This window comes from Carassius carassius, chromosome 38 (genome assembly GCF_963082965.1).
Source record: "Carassius carassius chromosome 38, fCarCar2.1, whole genome shotgun sequence".
Classification (NCBI taxonomy): domain Eukaryota; kingdom Metazoa; phylum Chordata; class Actinopteri; order Cypriniformes; family Cyprinidae; genus Carassius; species Carassius carassius.
The window spans coordinates 15740245-15760416 of NC_081792.1; the positions used below are offsets into that span (position 1 = coordinate 15740245).

At 40.0% G+C, this 20172-nt stretch overlaps 3 protein-coding genes across 3 annotated transcripts in view; 2 read left to right on the forward strand and 1 right to left on the reverse strand.

Annotated features, from left to right (window-relative positions):
- Positions 1-20172, reverse strand: part of LOC132119424 (DNA-binding protein inhibitor ID-1-like) — a 300095-nt gene that overhangs the window by 40540 nt on the left and 239383 nt on the right. The window lies entirely within an intron of this gene.
- LOC132119414 (uncharacterized) lies at positions 4646-6639 on the forward strand. Its single transcript, XM_059529341.1, has 6 exons — positions 4646-4957; positions 5052-5171; positions 5258-5376; positions 5480-5627; positions 5704-5822; positions 5899-6639. The coding sequence occupies exons 1-6, from the start codon at positions 4720-4722 to the stop codon at positions 6526-6528; spliced, it is 1374 nt and encodes a 457-aa protein (XP_059385324.1). The 5' UTR covers positions 4646-4719; the 3' UTR covers positions 6529-6639.
- On the forward strand, positions 16585-18559 carry LOC132119415 (uncharacterized). Its single transcript, XM_059529342.1, has 6 exons — positions 16585-16888; positions 16982-17101; positions 17178-17296; positions 17400-17547; positions 17624-17742; positions 17819-18559. The coding sequence occupies exons 1-6, from the start codon at positions 16651-16653 to the stop codon at positions 18446-18448; spliced, it is 1374 nt and encodes a 457-aa protein (XP_059385325.1). The 5' UTR covers positions 16585-16650; the 3' UTR covers positions 18449-18559.

A 20172-nucleotide genomic window follows, 5' to 3' on the forward strand; every position in this document is an offset into this window, starting at 1 on the left:
AAATATGTATTTCTTTTAATTTTGATGATTATAACTGAAACTAAGGAAAATCCTAAATTCAGTATGTCAGAAAATTAGAGTATAACTTACCAATACAAAGAAAGGATTTTTAGAAATCTTGGCCAACTAAAAAGTACTTTTTGTAAAAAGTAAAAAATTTTGCCTGAATTACTGCAGCAATGCAGCGTTGCGTCGATCAGTCTGTGGTAATGCTTAGGTGTTATGAGATACCAAGTTGCTCTGATAGTGGCCTTCAGCTCTTCTGCAGTCTTGGGTCTGGAATATAACATCTTCCTCTTCACAATACCCCAAAGATTTTCTATGGGGTTAAGGTCAGGTGAGTGAAAAAGAACAGATAGGTTGATCGATACCATCTTTACCTTCCTGAATTAACACAGCTCCAGCCTCTCACGTTATGTAAGAAGTGAAGTCAGCGGGTGTGCAATCATCGAAAAGATTTTACAGAAAACCACAATAATAGCCAGCCATCCCTAAAAATCGACGGAGTTCAGGTCAGGTGCTTGGAGCAGGTAACTCAAATATAGCGGTAACTTTTGCTTCTACTGGGTGAACTCAGAGGCATCGTGCCCATTCGAAGTGAGGGGGCACGTGCCCCCTCAGATTTCTGAGCCAAGTGGATTTTAAATGCAGCTTCCAAACGAAAAAAAAAAAAAAATTGCAGAATAATATTTTTTATATATTTGATACAATCACAGCGGTGTGATTAGATCGTTCAGTGCACAGCATCAGCTGCTAAATTCAAATCTGCGTTCGCTGGCTGGCGCTGAGCCAGAGACAGACGCGTTCGTACAACGCTTCATGATAACCAATCAGAAACTATTCTGTTGCGCTTATGGATGCAATGGCCAATCAGAGACGTCCAGAGGAGTCATCACTGAAACGCAGTGTTTTGTTCACTTGCTCGCTGACTGAATTATTTAGCGAATTCTCTCATCAGAAACAACAAAAAGTGCAGATGTGCGTACGAATGTAAGTAAGATATTCGTTTCATAATGTAAAGTGCTTTAGTGTTAGGGGAAGTCGTGGCCTAATGGTTAGAGAGTCGGACTCCCAATCGAAAGGTTGTGAGTTCGAGTCCCGGGCCAGCAGGAATTGTGGGTGGGGGGAGTGCATGTACAAAGCTCTCTCCACCTTCAATACCATGACTTAGGTGCCCTTGAGCAAGGCATTGAACCCCCAACTGCTCCCCGGGTGCCGCAGCATAAATGGCTGCCCACTGCTCTGGGTGTGTTCACAGTGTGTGTGTTCACTGCTCTGTGTGTGTGCACTTCGGATGGGTTAAATGCAGAGCACAAATTCTGAGTATGGGTCACCATACTTGGCTGAATGTCACTTCACTTTACACTTCACTTTATTTTAATGGGAGTTTTTGAGAGTGCCTGAACTCTGGCTAGACTGAATGAAAATGTTTTTTGATAATGTAAATGTTCTTTACTCTCTGTAAAATGAAAGTGTTAAAATAAGTATCTTACAATATTGATATTAAAATTTACATTAAATGCAAATTCAGTCGTATTAAAAATATTTTATGGCATGATATGGCACTTAAGTAAAAAGTCAGGTTTTTATGTGTAGTTAATAGATTACACTACATTTCCATATATTGATCAAATAGCAATCTATAAAGGTGCAAAACGCGTTTACCTACACATATTTGAGAAACGAGATATTTCCTGATATATTAAGCATGTTTGGAATTGTTTTGAATAAAAAGGAAAAAAAATAATAATAAAAATAAGCCTATATCAGTTATACAGTGCTTTCGTAGAATGACTTATACCCCCGATTTGATTGGAAGATTTGAATGACATAACAAAAAAAATTGTTGTTCATATAAATTCTCTAGAAAATCGATGTTCTTAAAAATAAAATGCAAAGAAAATACAAATATTATAGCTGGCAGATGTCAGAAAGCATAAAAATAAAAAAAGACATTAAGTTAATATGTTCCTTTGTGTTACAAAGCTTAAGTATTTCAGAGAATTCCAAAGTATTGAGATTAAGTTAACCTGATTAATCTAATGAAATACGATACTGATTACTTTTTAAAGCTTGTATTTTGTAATCTGTAGTTATATACATTTTAAAAGTAACCTTCCCAGCCCTGTTTGTACATTATAGCCCATATGGACAAACTGCTCTACAGAGTGCGTTTCCTCACTTTGTTGTTCTTGCGAATAAAACATTGACTCAATGATGAACAAGTACATTAACATTCACAATAACATTAATTTATTGAATAATTAAGTAAATATAATTCCTTGATTTACCTTTGTAGAGAAATCTCATTGCTCTCTGCTGTCTTTACCGATGACATCATTACCTGTGTTGGCCACCATAGGTTTTCTAAATCATATGGTGGATCGGCACCTAGACGCCCTTGACATCCCTGAATGTCAGTGGAGACCAGGACAACTAGATGAGCCCCAGAGACAGATCCACTTCAAAGACCGCTTCACCTAGACAACCATCGGGACAAGACCACAGGATCCAGACCAGTCTTCTGCACAATCTGACCTGTGTTGCAGCCTACAATTAAACTGCTGGATTCATCTATCCAGAGAAGGACAATGGAGTTTTGGTTCCTTCGACACATGATTTTCTGTGAAATACTGTAAAGCTGCTTCGACACAATCTGTAGTGTAAAAAAACACTATGTAAATACAGTGTCTGGACATTACTTGACTCAGTTCAGTTGGACTGTAACACCTGACTCATTTTAAAGATGTAATTGTGAACAGTAGTAATATTTGTAAATGTTTGTTTGCAACTTTATTAGTCTTTTTTAAAGTTCATTAAACAAATAAAATAATTATTTCCGTTATATTACAAATTTAATGTATGACAACTGGACTCTTTAAAGGGATAGTTCACCCAATAATGAAATGTTGTTATTTTATTGACCCTCAGGCCATCCCAGATGTCAGTGACTATTTTTTTTTTCAGTAAAACAGTAAAGAAGATTTTTATCTGAAACAGTTATCCTTGGCAATTCATACACTGCACATCTGTGGCAGCCGGTTTTTGATTGTTTAGCTTCATAAGGTCTCAATAGCCACATTTCCACTGTCGGGCCAGTACGAGCCAGTGCTTTAAACGGGCTGGGCGGGGTTAATAGCCTCAGACCTGTAGCATCGAGGCCAAAATAGCGCTGCGTTTCCACTGTCATACCAGAAGCTCCACTTCGCTTCACTAAAACCCACCCTTTATATGCCTCTCAGAAACAATGTCATGTAACATATTTTCAACAACAAAGAGAAGATGTCAGAAAATTAATAAGATATAAGTCACTGGAACTAGCGCAATCACAAAACAAACATGATAAAAGCGTCCGTTTGTTTGCATGCTTTGTTAAATATTTAAATCCAAAAGCATCTATGTTTTACTATAATAAGTGATACATTGATCATAATTAATTAATTGATCAACATTGAAAATTAGTCACACAGAATTAAAATGTTATGAACATAGCCTGCTTATTCAGTCGAGTCTGTTTCTGTTTATTTGAAGTCACAATAGCCTATATACATAACATTTAGAAAGAATTATAATTTCTATATTTTTATAAAAGCTTCAGAGCAAAAAAATGTTAGGCATATTTTATTTTTATGACATGTACGCGGAGCTAAAGCCTAGAGATGAGACTTATGACAGATAGAATATGTTACTAAATAAATACACCATTGTGAAACTCAGCTAATGTGTCTTCAGGAGCCTTTTGTAATTTAGCTTTGCCTGTATATGTTTATTTGACTCTCAAAAGCCGGCAGCCAGAGACATGCAATTTATGAATTTCAGTGTTTTCACCTAAAAAGTTCCTTTACAGTTCAATTGAAGAAAAAAGTTAACTCGTCTTGGATGGCTTGAGGGTGAGTCAATTAAAAGCAAATTTCCATTTTTGCGTGAACTATCCCTTTAAGCCTGAATGTTTAGTCTGTATGACAAATATTATAAATGTTATGTATGTTATTAAATAAAGGCTATTATGTGTTGTAATGTGTGTGTTTTAGTGATTGATAGACACCAGATAATAATTTTCTTAAACACAATATAAAATATAATAATCAGATCCAGAGCAATTTCTTATGATGCCCAAATAATAAATCTTAGTTGGGGTAACATATGAAACACATGGATGGTTAAATTTTAATTGACACAATTTGCTGTAGTTTTCTAAATGTTTGACCAGTTAAATCATTTTAGTTGAATGGACTATGAAAAAAATTCAGTAAAGGTGGAGCCAACTAAAAAAATAACAATTCAGGCAACCATTTGAAGACAGAAATTGACTGAATATAAAATTTCTATGGAACTTGTTACAAAATAATAATGAGTTGAATCAGCTTTAAATTTTTTACAGTGTATGGACATTTCTTCTTCTTTTTCTTCTTGTGTGAGTTGTGGCAGCTTAGACACTTCAAAGGTGTATTGCTGCCCTCCTCAGTAAATCTAGAGAACTCCATCTCATAGATTAAATTCTCAAATAATTGAACACTGGGACCCAGTGCCTGTGTTAACCCTCAGCATAATGAGCCACAGGTGAAAACAACAAGCTGATTGATGAACAGATTTGATTGGTCGCTCAGTGATTCAACCGTGAGTACAAATAGCACAGCATTCTCAGCAGACTTAATAAGCTGTAGAGTAAAGGGTTTTCCAATAACTGTGAATTTTTTGGGGTTTGCTTGAAAACTTACCATGCCTTGGGCAAAGGGGATTTTACTTTTCACAATGGCTGTGGTATCACTGTGTTCTTCTTTAAGGGTTGATCCTGAGTCCCTTTTTGAAGCTGGTGCTGCATATGGAGCAGTCCCTGAAAACCCGGTCCACTTTGGCAAACTTGTAATTGGCGGTCAAGGTTCAGTATCTTATAATGGTGTAAAAATATCCCCACTGAGGTTAGCAGAGTATGAAGGGCACCAGTCAAACAATGAAGGTGACTTTGAGATCTTAAACTTAAAATTAGACCCTTTTTTTTTTTTTTTTTTAAGTGGGGACTCTAACTTAACTTGTGTTCTTCTCTCTTTAAGCTTGGTTGCACTCAGCTAGCACTAAGCTGCACCATCTGCGTTCTTCTGTGCAATGTAGCAATGATTCAATGATTTTGCATATTCCAGGACCGAGAGTGCCACATTTTCTAATTGACCGAGGTGAGGGTGGGTTGTTGGGGGGGGGGGGGGGGTCTTTATCTTTTTTTTTTTTTTTTTTAATAAACCATACATTTCTCAACCATCAGGAGAGGAGTCCCCAGTGCCTTTGTCTGAGATGCCAGCTAGCTGTGGCTTCTCACTGAAGCGGGCACGCAGGGATGTCTCTCTTGTTGCTCCATACAGGGGCTGTCATGTCAGACAACAGGTTAGTGTGTGTGCGTGCTGAAGGTGAGAAGTGCTCCGTCTCGGTTCCATGTGATGCCTTTTGTGAGTTTGTTTTGGAAGGCTCTTTCTCCATCTCCTAACAGGGTGCAAGATATATTTTGCCACTCATTATAATGGGAGCTCCAGTGCAAGTGTCTTGCCCTGTGAGCCGTCCCCTCCCTACTGTGTCCTGCTTCTCCTTTGGCATGATCGTCAAATCTTGTGTCAGGGCAGATGATGTTAAAGTTAAAGGCAAGTCCTCTAATTCTTTGCAGTCAGTCTAATCGTTGATCCGACCTATAGCTTGACTCTGGTTCTCTGCTTTTAGTTGATGGATCATGGCAGCCTCTGCTTCTGAAGTACACTCAATGCTCACTTACATTGGAGACCTCTGCTGGTTTGCTGTTTATCACTGCACCATTCACCGGAAGCTGTTGGGAAATGACTGTAAGAAGAACTGAGTGACTTGTCATTCGACGTGTGGCTCTATTATAATACTCTACGGTTTACTTGTCTTCCTCAGGATAATGAAAGGCGACTCCCTTTGATGTACGGTGACCAGGAAGTGATTCATTCCTGTCCTCTGGCACAGCCAACCATAACCCCAATTGTAGCCCCAACCACACCGCTACGTGACCCAACTGTCTTGCAACAGATGTTTGACCGTTTCCCTTCTGGAGGACCCTGGCGGTATCCTCCATACCCTGGTGTACCTGCTACTCTGCCTCCCACTGTGCCACCTACAGCTGCTCCTTTTCGATATCCTTTCCAGCAACCCATGTACCCTCCCAAGTATCCCATGCCAATATTTGATCCCTTTTACCCTAAAGGTGACCCAGCTGCTCCCCCAGCAGCACAACCACCACAATATCCCTGGTACCCAAAGCTGCCTCCTTACATGACTGGCTTCCACAGCCCAGTAGAAGTGACCACTCCTGCTATGACCACAACTGCCCCATACCAGCCTGAACACCAGTATCCAGGTTATCCAATGTACCCACCGTTCTACGGTCAACTACCCATCAAGTCTGGGTCTCCAACTGTGAAAAACCCTGTCATGCCTCCATATCCTAAGGCTTCAGGCTTTGGTCCCCGTGCCCGTAGGTTACGGTCTTCTCCTGCATTATCCTCCGTCTACGGGTCTCATAGGTAACCACTTGACTGAGCAGATGAGTGGACTCTGAAGTGGCATTCCTCTTGACACCAGAATGAACTGACCTCAATAGCTTGCTTGGTGTAAGCCTAATAAAGCTTTGAATTAAAACCATTTTTGTGGATTTTTTTTTTTGATAACACAGGAATGTTTCTTTTGACAGTCCAACTTGCCTTTATTTATATAGCGCTTTAAACAAAATGCATTGCATCAAAGCAACCAAACAACATTCATTAGGAAAACCATGTCGAAGTGACCGTTAAAGGCAGTTGTTTGACTTCAGTGTTCTGTTTAAATGGTGTCTGTGCATTAACTTGCAATCAAGTCAATTATCTCACTGTAAATGAAGTGATCCCAACTAAGCAAGCCAGAGGCGACAGCGGCAAGGAGCCAAAACTCCATCGGTGACCGAATGGAGAGAGAAACCAGGCTCAGTTGGGGGGCCAGTTCTCCTCCACCGGCAGTTCAATTCCAGGCTGCAGCAAAGTCGGATTGTGCAGAAGAATCCTCCGTATCCTGTGGTCTTGTCCTGGTGGTCATCTGAGACGAGGTCTTTACAGGGGATCTGTATCTGGGGCTCTAGCTGTCCTGGTCTCCACTGTCTTTCAGGGCTGTAGAGGTCCTTTCTTGGTGCCGATCCACCATCTGGTCTGGATACATACTGGATCCGGGTGACTGCGGTGACCCTCTGATCTGGATACAGACTGAATCTGGTGGCTACGGTGACCTTGGAATAAGAGAGAAACGGACTAATATTAGCATAGATGCCATTCTTCTAATGATGTAGCAAGTGCATTGGGTGTTATGGGATGTGTTTCCGGTTTACCTAATTAATGCAGCCAAAAAATCCTTTAATGGATTTGGATATTAAAAGCATATTAGTGTGATATGTGTAAGCCAGGTTAAAGAGATGGGTCTTTAATCTAGATTTAAACCGCAAGAGTGTGTCTGCCTCCCGAACAATGTGTTCGGTAGGTTATTCCAGAGTTTAGAAGCCAAATAGGAAAAGGATCTGCCTCCCGCAGTTGATTTTGATATTCTAGGTATTATCAAATTGCCTGAGTTTTGAGAATGCAGCGGACGTGGAGGATTTTAATCTAACAAGAGCTCATTCAAATAATGAGGTGCTAAACCTTTCAGGACTTTATAAGTAATAAGCAAGATTTTAAAATCTATTCGATGTTTGATAGGGAGCCAGTGCAGTGTTGACAGGACCGGGCTTATATGGTCATACTTCCTGGTTCTAGTAAGAACTCTTTTCGGACTAGCTGTAGTTTGTTTACTAAGCGTGCAGAACAATCACCCAATAAAGCATTACAATAATCTAACCTTGAGGTCATAAATGCATGGATTAACATTTCTGCATTTGACATTGAGAGCATAGGCTGTAATTTAGATATATTTTTGAGATGGAAAAATGCTGTTTTACAAATGCTAGAAACGTGGCTTTCTAAGGAAAGATTGCTATCAAATAGCACACCTAGGTTCCTAACTGATGGCGAAGAATTGACAGAGCAGCCATCAAGTCTTAGTTTTCTAGGTTATTACATGCAGAGTTTTTAGATCCTGTAATTAACACCACCTGAATTTAGCAGTAAGAAATTACTCATCATCCAGTTTTTTATATCGACTATGCATTCCATTAGTTTTTCAAATTGGTGGGTTTCAAAGGGCCCGAAGAAATATAGAGCTGAGTATCATCAGCATAACAGTGAACGCTAGCACCATGTTTCCTGATGATATCTCCCAAGGGTAAGATGTAAAGTGTGAAGAGTAGCGGCCCTAGTACTGAGCCTTGAGGTACTCCATACTGCACTTGTGATCGATGTGATACCTCTTCATTCACTGAATTGTTACAATTTTATCTTTAATTTTATCGATTTTAGAAGTAAAGTAGTTCATAAAGTCATTACTGCTGTGATGTTGGGAAATGTCAACACTTGTTGAGGCTTTATTTTTCGTTAATTTAGCCACTGTATTAAATAAATACCTGGGGTTATATTTGTTTTCTTCTAAAAGAGAAGAAAAGTAATCGGACCTAGCAGTTTTTAATGCTTTTCTGTAGGATAGGTTACTTTCCCGCCAAGCAATACGAAATACCTCTAGTTTTGTTTTCCTCCAGCTGCGCTCCATTTTTCCGGCTGATCTCTTTAGGGTGCGAGTATGCTCATTATACCTTGGTGTCAGACTGTTTTCCTTAACCTTCCTTAAGCGTAAAGGAGCAACTGTATTTAAAATTCTAGAAAAGAGAGTCTATAGTTTTTGTAACATCAAGTTGTTCTGAGGTTTTGGATATGCTATGGAATTCAGATACATCGGGAAGGTAACTTACAAAGCAGTCTTTTGTGGTAGAAGTGATGGTTCGACCATACTTGTAACAAGACGTAGAATTTACAATTTTGGCTATATGAAGTTTGCACAAAACTAAATAATGATCTGAGATATCATCACATGGCTGCATAATTTCAACACCATCAACATCAATTCCATGTGACAGTATTAAATCTAGAGTATGATTTCGACGAAGTCTCCCATTCGGTTTTGCTGCTGAGAAATCCTTAATTATATCTATTTTGTTTGTGAATATAGTTCCAGTTAACGCCTTAACAGAACTGACGTGTGCCCCTGAGCAATGTAAAGAAGTGTTTTGTAGTAGTGTATTACTTGGCTCATCTGATGACAGACTGATGCAGAGAAATCAAAGGAAAACTTGGTAGTTTATCAGAACATTGTTGGTCATTAAATCACTTAAAATCCTCAACTATGCTCAAAGGATCTGCTCCCATTTTGTTGAGGTTTGACTAAGAAACACTTGTGTAGTGACTAAGTAGCCCCACTAGTGTAATGGCTTTGGGCTTAACTAAATATTAATGTAATTCTTAATGTAATAAGAATTACATTAACTGAAGGAAGTTGTAGTCTGACCAATCTGAAGGATTTTAGAGATCTTGTTAACTTGTAGACCCTCTTACTGAATTATCAACACAAGGAAGTGTAATAAAGGGGGTTTTATTAATACACAAAGTTTCACAATTTGAGTTGAATTGCTGAATAAATGAACTCTTCCACGGCATTCCAATTTATTAAGATGCACCTGCATATACTACTGTACATGAAATTTGTCCAATTTATTAATGTATGCAATCAGTATACTGTATTATGTTAAGCCTGGAACACACCAAGCTGACGGTCAGCCGCCGGGCAGTTTTTGTGCGTCGGCCGACTAAGTTTCCTCAGTGTGTTCCGCACCGTCGGCTGAAATTGGTCCTCGTCGGCTTTTCTTCTGCCGATTTGACATGTTGAATCGGAGTCGGGCCGTCGGTGAAAGAGGGAACTCTGATTGGCTGTTCAGCTGAGTGAACGAGTCAGTGGACGAGAATAAAAGCAAAACAGCGAGCAAAGTCAAAACGGTACAGATAGAGGCTGTTCTAATGATATGTCATCTTACCTGATTGTTCCTTGGCGAATATTTCAATATTAACACGAGAGGAGTGGAATAAAGAAAGTTTTTAGCAGGATTTATATTCAAAACAGTAAGCACGCGCTGCTTCGTTTACGGTTTGTATAACTTCAGCCGGCAGCGTCAGTTTCCCGTTTTGAATGAAGAATATGGATGAATATATCTGCAGAAATAGACAGTTGTCTCATTTACACGCAGGTGCTGAACGCGCATTCTACCTAACAGTCGGCAGTAGTTCTCTCGTGTGTTCAAGTGCAGCTTTTTACCCCGACGCGAGGCAACAACACAGTTGGCTTTCATCAGCGCTAGTTCGTCGGCATCGGCTTGGTGTGTTCCAGGCTTTACACCTATCTGATATTTTATTATCATCTACTTCATCTACTGTAAGATCATTTCATAAAGCTTATTTTTGTATTTTATTTAATTAATTTTATTTATGTTGTATACTAAGAGATTGAGCTGCCAAATAGTTCCTGAATCCCAATAAAAGGTTTTTGTTACAGTGTTCTGAATTGATCTCACTATTGATGTTCACTGGGCAGGAAGTTGTTTGTGTATTTGTACTGTAGGTTTTGTCATCTGAAGAAAAAGTTTGATATTGATAGAAGTAAGGGTTGTTGCCATACTGTGCGCTAAGTTACACTGTTCTTAACAGTTGTGGTCTACTGTAAGGGCTAAAATCTAAGAGCTAAGATAAGTTGTTCTAAGGAGAAACAAGGAAGTTCTACAAAAATTTGATTTGGGTAGTTTGAAATGGCAACAACGACGAAAAGCTTAGTGGCACCCATCTTCTGCAACAACTTCAGAACCTTCTCTTCAGTGATCCTCCGTTTGCAGGTTCCAGACTTCTAAGATCTTCTCCAACAACTTTAAAATCATCTGATAAGCGATCATCTTCCCTGTGTGTTACAGGTGTCCGGATCTTCTGTACAGACTTCACCACCATCACCTTCAATGCTCTTCTGTTTGTGTGTTTTCAGACCAAGGACCTTCTCATTGCTCAGGAGTTAACCGTTCACCAGTGCTTCATATTCTAGACTGTGAAATGTATCCAATACCTTTCTTCCCACTGCAGCATGGCCAAGGGACTTGCACATTACCAATTCACTGTATCTATTTGTATTTGTATTTGTATCTATTTCTATTGTAACTTATTTACAGTGGTGGGAGGTAACGAATTACAACTACTCAAGTTACTGTAATTTAAGTAGTTTTTCGGGTACTTGTCCTTTTTTGAGTATAATTTTAAAGCTGTACTTTTACTTGTACTTAAGTACAAATTAAGCAAAATAATCTACTTTGTTACTTTTAAATCATAGTTCGCACACAATTTGAGTTTTTTTTTTAACAGCACTTTATAGCCAATAAAAAGATCTGATCGTGAAGGGACCAATAAAAGTGCTGATATCTGAACCGGAAACAGCAATGCTGCATTGGAGTTGATCAGACAGCGAGGGAGCTCAGCGTGATGGATTCAAAGCTTGGAGAAACAAACTACATGGTAGTGTTATCATAAATAGCTATATTTTTATACCGATACTGAAATATCTTACACAGTTCCATTAGCAGAGCAGAAAACTGGGTTCGAGCTCTCAAGTAAGCCTAACTTATACAAATGAACAGTGGCGGCTCCTGCCAATTTTCTCGGGGGGTTATTAAAAATAAACTGACATCGCAAATCAATCTCTTGCTCTCCTTATATTTCTATATGAGTGTTAACATAATTCAGCAGCAAAAGAAGACTGAAGCCAGGATGTGGATTTTCCAAAAAACTGATTTCAGTTTAATAAGAAATAATTAAAGGTCACATAAATCACTGCTTACACAACTCACTTATATTACACTACTCATTTGTATTACACTGCTTACTTATATCACATTACTCACTTACATTACACTTCAAACTTAAATTACTCACTTATATTATATTGCTCCCTTACATTACACTGCTCCCTACTATACATATGCCTCTTTGCTCTTTCGTGCATTTTCACCTTCTCCGAGAGATAATGCCTGTCGGTGACACCTGTAGTTGTCCGTGCGATGTCCGTCACGCTCTCGGGATTGAACAAAATGCATCGGTAAATTAGCAGCATAAAGCGCCAGCTACTTCGCATCCTATTAGCCTTTTTCTCCGCTCATACCAAATCCTTGAATATCCTTGTTTATACGACTTCCCGCCCTTTGTAGATACTTGTTTGATGTTTACATTTGGTCTTGGTGGTCCTAATTCTTTAACTGCCAATTTATCCTTATTGCTATGATGAATGAATGGTATTTCTTTTAATGACACGATATAGAATTAATCTGCGCTGAGGTAACGTTCGCCGTGATGTCGATCAAGTTTAGCTGACAACTGAATTTGCATAGCTGTCCCCATCTCTCAATTTTTTTACACATTTGATAAAGATATTAAAGTAGTTTTCCATTTTTTTTCTTGTTGTTAAAATTCAAAATAGTTTTTAAATATTATTGGATGTCACTGTTCCCACCAGTCGTTGCACAAGTTAAGGTTACGCACAATGACGAAAGTACGTTAGTACGTCCCGGTCCCTCCCGGAACTCATCGAGATTGCATTGCAGTGCCTGCAGTTCGAAAAAAAATGATCTTTGTATGTAAGTCTATGAGAGCACTCGGGGCGATTCTCAGTTTGACAGAAATCACCCAAAAAGGGGGCGGTACTACACAAAATGTGACTAGACGCTGATTGGGCTATTTAGAGGCAGCACAAAACAGTCTACAGTAGTAAAAGGTAGTTTAACTGTGGTTGAATGTGAAAGAAAATCACTCCCTTTCGCGCTTTGGTGGTGCGTCGACCAATCGCCCTAATGGAGGAACCGCCACTGCAAATAATACAAAATAAAGTGACATGACATACAGCCAAGTATGGTGACCCATACTCAGAATTCATGCTCTGCATTTAATCCATCCAAAGTGCACACACACACTGTGAACACACACCAGCAGTGGTCATCATTTATGCTGTGGCGCCCAGGGAGCAGTTGGGGGTTTGGTGCCTTGCTCAAGTGCTCCATAATCCTAGGGTTAGGAGTCAAACTCTCTAACCACTAGGCCATGACTTCCCGAATTAACTACTAGTGTGCAGTCGCGATCTCTCCGTGCTTTTAAAGTATAAATGATTTCTCTTTTTTCACTTGACCTTGACCGACTTCCTTCCCAAGATACGTGATAGTGGCCTGCCCAAATTCACATTTAGCCTGATTTGATTGGAAAATTTGAATGACATAAAGAAGTGTTGTTGTCCATAGAAATTCGGTGGAAAATGTATGTTCTTAAAAATAAAATGCATAGAAAACACAAATATTATAGCTGACAGATGTCAGAAAGCAAAAAACAAAAAAAAGACATTAAGTTAATATGTTCCTTTGTGTTACAAAGCGTAAGTATTTCAGAGAATTCTAAAGTACTGAGATTAAGTTACTAACCCTGAGTAATCTAATGAAATACTTTACTGATTACTTTTTAAAGCTTGTATTTTGTAATCTGTAGTTAAATACATTTTAAAAGTAACCTTTCCAGCCCTGTTTGTAAATTATAGTCCTAAAAGGACAAACTGCTCTACAGAGTGCGTTTCCTCACTTTGTTGTTCTTGCGAATAAAACACTGACACAATGATGAACAAGTACATTAACGTTCGAAATAACATTAATTTATTGAATAATTAAGTAAAAATAATTCCTTGATTTACCATTGTAGAGAAATCTCATTGCTCTCTGCTGTCTTTACCGATGACATTACCTGTGTTGGCCACCATAGGTTCTCTAAATCATATGGTGGATCAGCACCTAGACGCCCTTGACAGCCCTGAATGTCAGTGGAGACCAGGACAACTAGATGTGCCCCAGAGACAGATCCACTCCAAAGACCCCTTCACCTAGACAGCCATCGGGACAAGACCACAGGATCCAGACCAGTCTTCTGCACAATCTGACCTGTGTGTCAGCCTACAGTTAAATTGCTGGATTCATCTATCCAGAGAAGGACGATGGAGTTTTGGTTCCTTCAACACATGATTTTGTTTAATACTGTAAAGCTGCTTTGACACAATCTGTAGTGTAAAAAAACACTATGTAAATACAGTGTCTGGACATTACTTGACTCAGTTCAGTTGGACTGTAACTTTTTTTTCTAATTTTAAAGATGTAATTGTGAACAGTAGTAATATTTGTAAATGTTTGTTTGCAACTTTATTAGTCTTTTTTAAAAGTTCATTAAACAAATGTTTAAAATAATTATTTCAGTTATATTTCAAATGTAATGTATGACAACTGGACTCTTTAAAGGGATAGTTCACCCAATAATGAAAAGTTGCTGTTATTTTATTGACCCTCAGGCCTTTCCAGATGTCAGTGACTATTTTTCTTCAGTAAAACAGTAAAGAAGATTTTTATCTGAAACAGTAATCATTGACAATTCATACACTGAACATTTGTGGCAGCTGGTTTTTGATTGTTTAGCTTCATAAGGCTTCAATAGTCACATTTTCACTGTCGAGCCAGTACGAGCTTTAAACAAGACTTATGACAGATAGAATATGTTACCAAATAAATATACCATTGTGATTGAGAATAAGAAGCTGATGTCTGATTTCTTCAAGTAGTCGCATTTGTTTACTATGGTAATGTTAATGCCTAGTCTTTTGCATCGCTTATAAATATTTCTGCCTTGTATGGTGATTATAATCCACATTGGATCAAGTTATTTCAAACACTCGCTGCTGTCTGAAATTGAGTTTTGAGCTCAACTTATTTTTAAAAGTTTTTAAAGCTGGTGTTATAGCTGCCCAGACAGCAAGCAGTGTCGGCCCAGATCCAGATTCACACGGGCCAGATGTGGGCCGGATCTGGGCCAACACTATTTTGCTGTCTGGGTGTAAGCTTTATGAAATTATCCGCGTCGCAAACGATCTACAGATGCAGAGAAACTCTGCCTTTGGTCATAACCTCTCCTCTAGCCCCAGCTGGCACGCTTTGGCCCAAGGTTTTCGTTGACTGAATAAACCTGGGCCGTTGGCCCCTAGGAAGCACCTACGAGGAACGAGCACCGGAAGTGAAAGTGGAAACGCGACTGTCTGTGGTACGCACTAGCAAACCCGCTTTTGGCTGGCAGTGGAAACTCAGGAGCCTTTGGTAATTTAGCTTTGCCTGTATATGTTTATTTGACTCTCAAAAGCTGGCAGCCAGAGACATGCAATTTATGAATTGGAATGTTCTCACCTAAAAATTTCCTTTACAGTTCAATTGAAGAGAAAAGTTAACTCGTCTTTGATGGCTTGGGGGTGAGTCAATTAACAGCAAATTTCCATTTTTGCATTTCATTTCAATTTCTTATGATGCCCAAATAATAAATCTTAGTTGAGGTAACATATGAAAAACATATATGGTTAAATTTTAATTGACACAATTTGCTGTAGTTTTCTAAATGTTTGACCATGTTTGATCATTTTAGTTGAATGGACTATGAAACTATTTCAGTAAAGACAGAAATTAACTGAATATAAAATTTCTATGGAACTTGTTATGAAATAATAATTAGATGAATCAGCTTTAAATTTTTTACAGTGTATGAACATTTCTTGTTCTTTTTCTTCTAGTGTGATTTGCGGCAGCTTAAGCCGAGTTCAGACTGCACGATTTTCAAAGTAGTCAGGTCACTGTTCTTTTCACACTGCATGACTATCTTGGCCAGCATTCAGTCGCTGCTGTGTTCACACTGCCTGATGGATCGGTGACAGAAGGTTTCACACTGCATGACTTTACAATAGGAAGAATCGCCGACAACTCTGTCTGGCATGCAAACTACGTTTCACAACCAAACACACGCGAGATGTGACAAGAAAACAATGTGATAACACGCATGCAAGACTGGAATTCTCACGTGAGACTGGGATTATTATTAAAAATGGTAGCCCGCAAGAAGCTTGCAATACTTAATTTGCCTGTGCGCTGATTTGCAGCGAAAACAAGAAAAAGAAAAGAAGAATATGAAGGAGGAAATGTTTGGGGAGATGCAAGGATATTGTGGTTTATAACTCCTCCCCGAACTCCCCGCTTCTCTGTATCTTGCTCTCTCATTGGCTGTCGGTCATTGCCGATGTAGGTTTCGGTCAGAACACTTTTCACACAGCGTGATTTTGAATCGCGGACAAGTCCAGATATTTAGCATGCCAAATGCGACTCGTCTGTAATTCTCTCAGATCGCGTCTTTGCTCATTCACACTGCGGAATTGTCACTCGCGTGAACGAGCACCGATTTGCCTGTGATTTCAGGCATTTGTCTGCGATTTCTGAAAACCTGTCAGCGAGCCAAAAACTGGGCTATAATCGTGCAGTCTGAACTCGGCTTTAGACACTTCAATGGTGTGTTGATGCCCTCCTCAGTTAATCTAGAGAACTCCATCTCATAGATTAAATTCTCAAATAATTGTGTATGAACATTGGGACCCAGTGCCTGTTTTAACCCTCAGCATAATGAGCCACAGGTGAAAACAACAAGCTGATTGATGAACAGATTTGATTGGTCGCTCATTGATTCAAACGTGAGTACAAATAGCACAGCTTTCTCAGCAGACTTATTAAGCTGTAGAGTTAAGGGTTTTCCAATAACTGTGAATTTCTTGGGGATTGCTTGAAAACTTACCATGCCTTGGGCAAAGGGGATTTTACTTTTCACAATGGCTGTGGTATCACTGTGTTCTTCTTTAAGGGCTGATCCTGAGTCCCTTTTTGAAGCTGGTGCTGCATATGGAGCAGTCCCTGAAAACCCGGTCCACTTTGGCAAACTTGTGATTGGCGGTCAAGGTTCAGTATCTTATAATGGTGTAAAAATATCCCCACTGAGGTTAGCAGAGTATGAAGGGCACCAGTCAAACGATGAAGGTGACTTTGAGATCTTAAACTTAAAATGAGACCCTTTTTTTTTTTTTTTTTAAGTGGGGACTCTAACTTAACTTGCGTTCTTCTCTCTTTAAGCTTGGTTGCACTCAGCTAGCACTAAGCTGCACCATCTGCGTTCTTCTGTGCAATGTAGCAATGATTCAATGATTTTGCATATTCCAGGACCGAGAGTGCCACATTTTCTAATTGACCGAGGTGAGGGTGGGTTGTTGGGGGGGGGGGGGTCTTTATCTTTTTTTTTTTAATAAACCATACATTTCTCAACCATCAGGAGAGGAGTCCCCAGTGCCTTTGTCTGAGATGCCAGCTAGCTGTGGCTTCTCACTGAAGCGGGCACGCAGGGATGTCTCTCTTGTTGCTCCATACAGGGGCTGTCATGTCAGACAACAGGTTAGTATGTGTGTGTGCTGAAGGTGAGAAGTGCTCTGTCTCGGTTCCATGTGATGCCTTTTGTGAGTTTGTTTTGGAAGGCTCTTTCTCCATCTCCTAACAGGGTGCAAGATATATTTTGCCACTCATTATAATGGGAGCTCCAGTGCAAGTGTCTTGCCCTGTGAGCCGTCCCCTCCCTACTGTGTCCTGCTTCTCCTTTGGCATGATCGTCAAATCTTGTGTCAGGGCAGATGATGTTAAAGTTAAAGGCAAGTCCTCTAATTCTTTGCAGTCAGTCTAATTGTTGATCCGACCTATAGCTTGACTCTGGTTCTCTGCTTTTAGTTGATGGATCATGGCAGCCTCTGCTTCTGAAGTACACTCAATGCTCACTTACATTGGAGACCTCTGCTGGTTTGCTGTTTATCACTGCACCATTCACCGGAAGCTGTTGGGAAATGACCGTAAGAAGAACTGAGTGACTTGTCATTCGATGTGTGGCTCTATTATAATACTCTACGGTTTACTTGTCTTCCTCAGGATAATGAAAGGCGACTCCCTTTGATGTACGGTGACCAGGAAGTGATTCATTCCTGTCCTCTGGCACAGCCAACCATAACCCCAACTGTAGCCCCAACCACACCGCTACGTGACCCAACTGTCTTGCAACAGATGTTTGACCGTTTCCCTTCTGGAGGACCCTGGCGGTATCCTCCATACCCTGGTGTACCTGCTACTCTGCCTCCCACTGTGCCACCTACAGCTGCTCCTTTTCGATATCCTTTCCAGCAACCCATGTACCCTCCCAAGTATCCCATGCCAATATTTGATCCCTTCTACCCTAAAGGTGACCCAGCTGCTCCCCCAGCAGCACAACCACCACAATATCCCTGGTACCCAAAGCTGCCTCCTTACATGACTGGCTTCCACAGCCCAGTAGAAGTGACCACTCCTGCTACGACCACAACTGCCCCATACCAGCCTGAACACCAGTATCCAGGTTATCCAATGTACCCACCGTTCTACGGTCAACTACCCATCAAGTCTGGGTCTCCAACTGTGAAAAACCCTGTCATGCCTCCATATCCTAAGGCTTCAGGCTTTGGTCCCCGTGCCCGTAGGTTACGGTCTTCTCCTGCATCATCCTCCGTCTACGGGTCTCATAGGTAACCACTTGACTGAGCAGATGAGTGGACCCTGAAGTGGCATTCCTCTTGACACCAGAATGAACTGACCTCAATAGCTTGCTTGGTGTAAGCCTAATAAAGCTTTGAATTAAAACCATTTTTGTGGATTTTTTTTGATTACACAGGAATGTTTCTTTTGACAGTCCAACTTGCCTTTTATTTATATAGCACTTTAAACAAAATGCATTGCATCAAAGCAACCAAACAACATTCATTAGGAAAACCATGTTGAAGTGACCGTTAAAGGCAGTTCTTTGACTTCAGTGATCTGTTCTGTTTAAATGGTGTCTGTGCATTAACTTGCAATCAAGTCAATTATCTCACTGTAAATGAAGTGATCCCAACTAAGCAAGCCAGAGGCGACAGCGGCAAGGAGCCAAAACTCCATCGGTGACCGAATGGAGAGAGAAACCAGGCTCAGTTGGGGGGCCAGTTCTCCTCCACCGGCAGTTCAATTCCAGGCTGCAGCAAAGTCGGATTGTGCAGAAGAATCCTCCGTATCCTGTGGTCTTGTCCTGGTGGTCATCTGAGACGAGGTCTTTACAGGGGATCTGTATCTGGGGCTCTAGCTGTCCTGGTCTCCACTGTCTTTCGGGGCTGTAGAGGTCCTTTCTTGGTGCCAATCCACCATCTGGTCTGGATACATACTGGATCCGGGTGACTGCGGTGACCCTCTGATCTGGACACAGACTGAATCTGGTGGCTACGGTGACCTTGGAATAAGAGAAACGGACTAATATTAGCATAGATGCCATTCTTCTAATGATGTAGCAAGTGCATTGGGTGTTATGGGATGTGTTTCCGGTTTACCTAATTAATGCAGCCAAAAAATCCTTTAATGGATTTGGATATTAAAAGCATATTAGTGTGATATGTGTAAGCCAAGTTAAAGAGATGGGTCTTTAATCTAGATTTAAACCGCAAGAGTGTGTCTGCCTCCCGAACAATGTGTTAGGTAGGTTATTCCAGAGTTTAGAAGCCAAATAGGAAAAGGATCTGCTTCCCGCAGTTGATTTTGATATTCTAGGTATTATCAAATTGCCTGAGTTTTGAGAATGCAGCGGACGTGGAGGATTTAAATGTAATAAGAGCTCATTCAAATAATGAGGTGCTAAACCATTCAGGACTTTATAAGTAATAAGCAAGATTTTAAAATCTATTCGATGTTTGATAGGGAGCCAGTGCAGTGTTGACAGGACCGGGCTTATATGGTCATACTTCCTGGTTCTAGTAAGAACTCTTTTCGGACTAGCTGTAGTTTGTTTACTAAGCGTGCAGAACAATCACCCAATAAAGCATTACAATAATCTAACCTTGAGGTCATAAATGCATGGATTAACATTTCTGCATTTGACATTGAGAGCATAGGCTGTAATTTAGATATATTTTTGAGATGGAAAAATGCTGTTTTACAAATGCTAGAAACGTGGCTTTCTAAGGAAAGATTGCTATCAAATAGCACACCTAGGTTCCTAACTGATGGCGAAGAATTGACAGAGCAGCCATCAAGTCTTAGTTTTCTAGGTTATTACATGCAGAGTTTTTAGATCCTGTAATTAACACCACCTGAATTTAGCAGTAAGAAATTACTCATCATCCAGTTTTTTATATCGACTATGCATTCCATTAGTTTTTCAAAATGGTGTGTTTCAAAGGGCCCCGAAGAAATATAGAGCTGAGTATCATCAGCATAACAGTGAACGCTAG

Excerpts from the sequence above, each read along its gene's own strand:
- LOC132119414 (XM_059529341.1), top strand. The coding sequence starts at position 4,720 with ATGCCTTGGGCAAAGGGGATTTTACTTTTCACAATGGCTGTGGTATCA. Across the intron at positions 5,628-5,703 it reads AGATGATGTTAAAGTTAAAG|TTGATGGATCATGGCAGCCT; the intron begins GCAAGTCCTCTA and ends CTCTGCTTTTAG. Across the intron at positions 5,823-5,898 it reads GAAGCTGTTGGGAAATGACT|GATAATGAAAGGCGACTCCC; the intron begins GTAAGAAGAACT and ends TGTCTTCCTCAG.
- LOC132119415 (XM_059529342.1), top strand. The coding sequence starts at position 16,651 with ATGCCTTGGGCAAAGGGGATTTTACTTTTCACAATGGCTGTGGTATCA. Across the intron at positions 17,102-17,177 it reads ACATTTTCTAATTGACCGAG|GAGAGGAGTCCCCAGTGCCT; the intron begins GTGAGGGTGGGT and ends CTCAACCATCAG. Across the intron at positions 17,548-17,623 it reads AGATGATGTTAAAGTTAAAG|TTGATGGATCATGGCAGCCT; the intron begins GCAAGTCCTCTA and ends CTCTGCTTTTAG.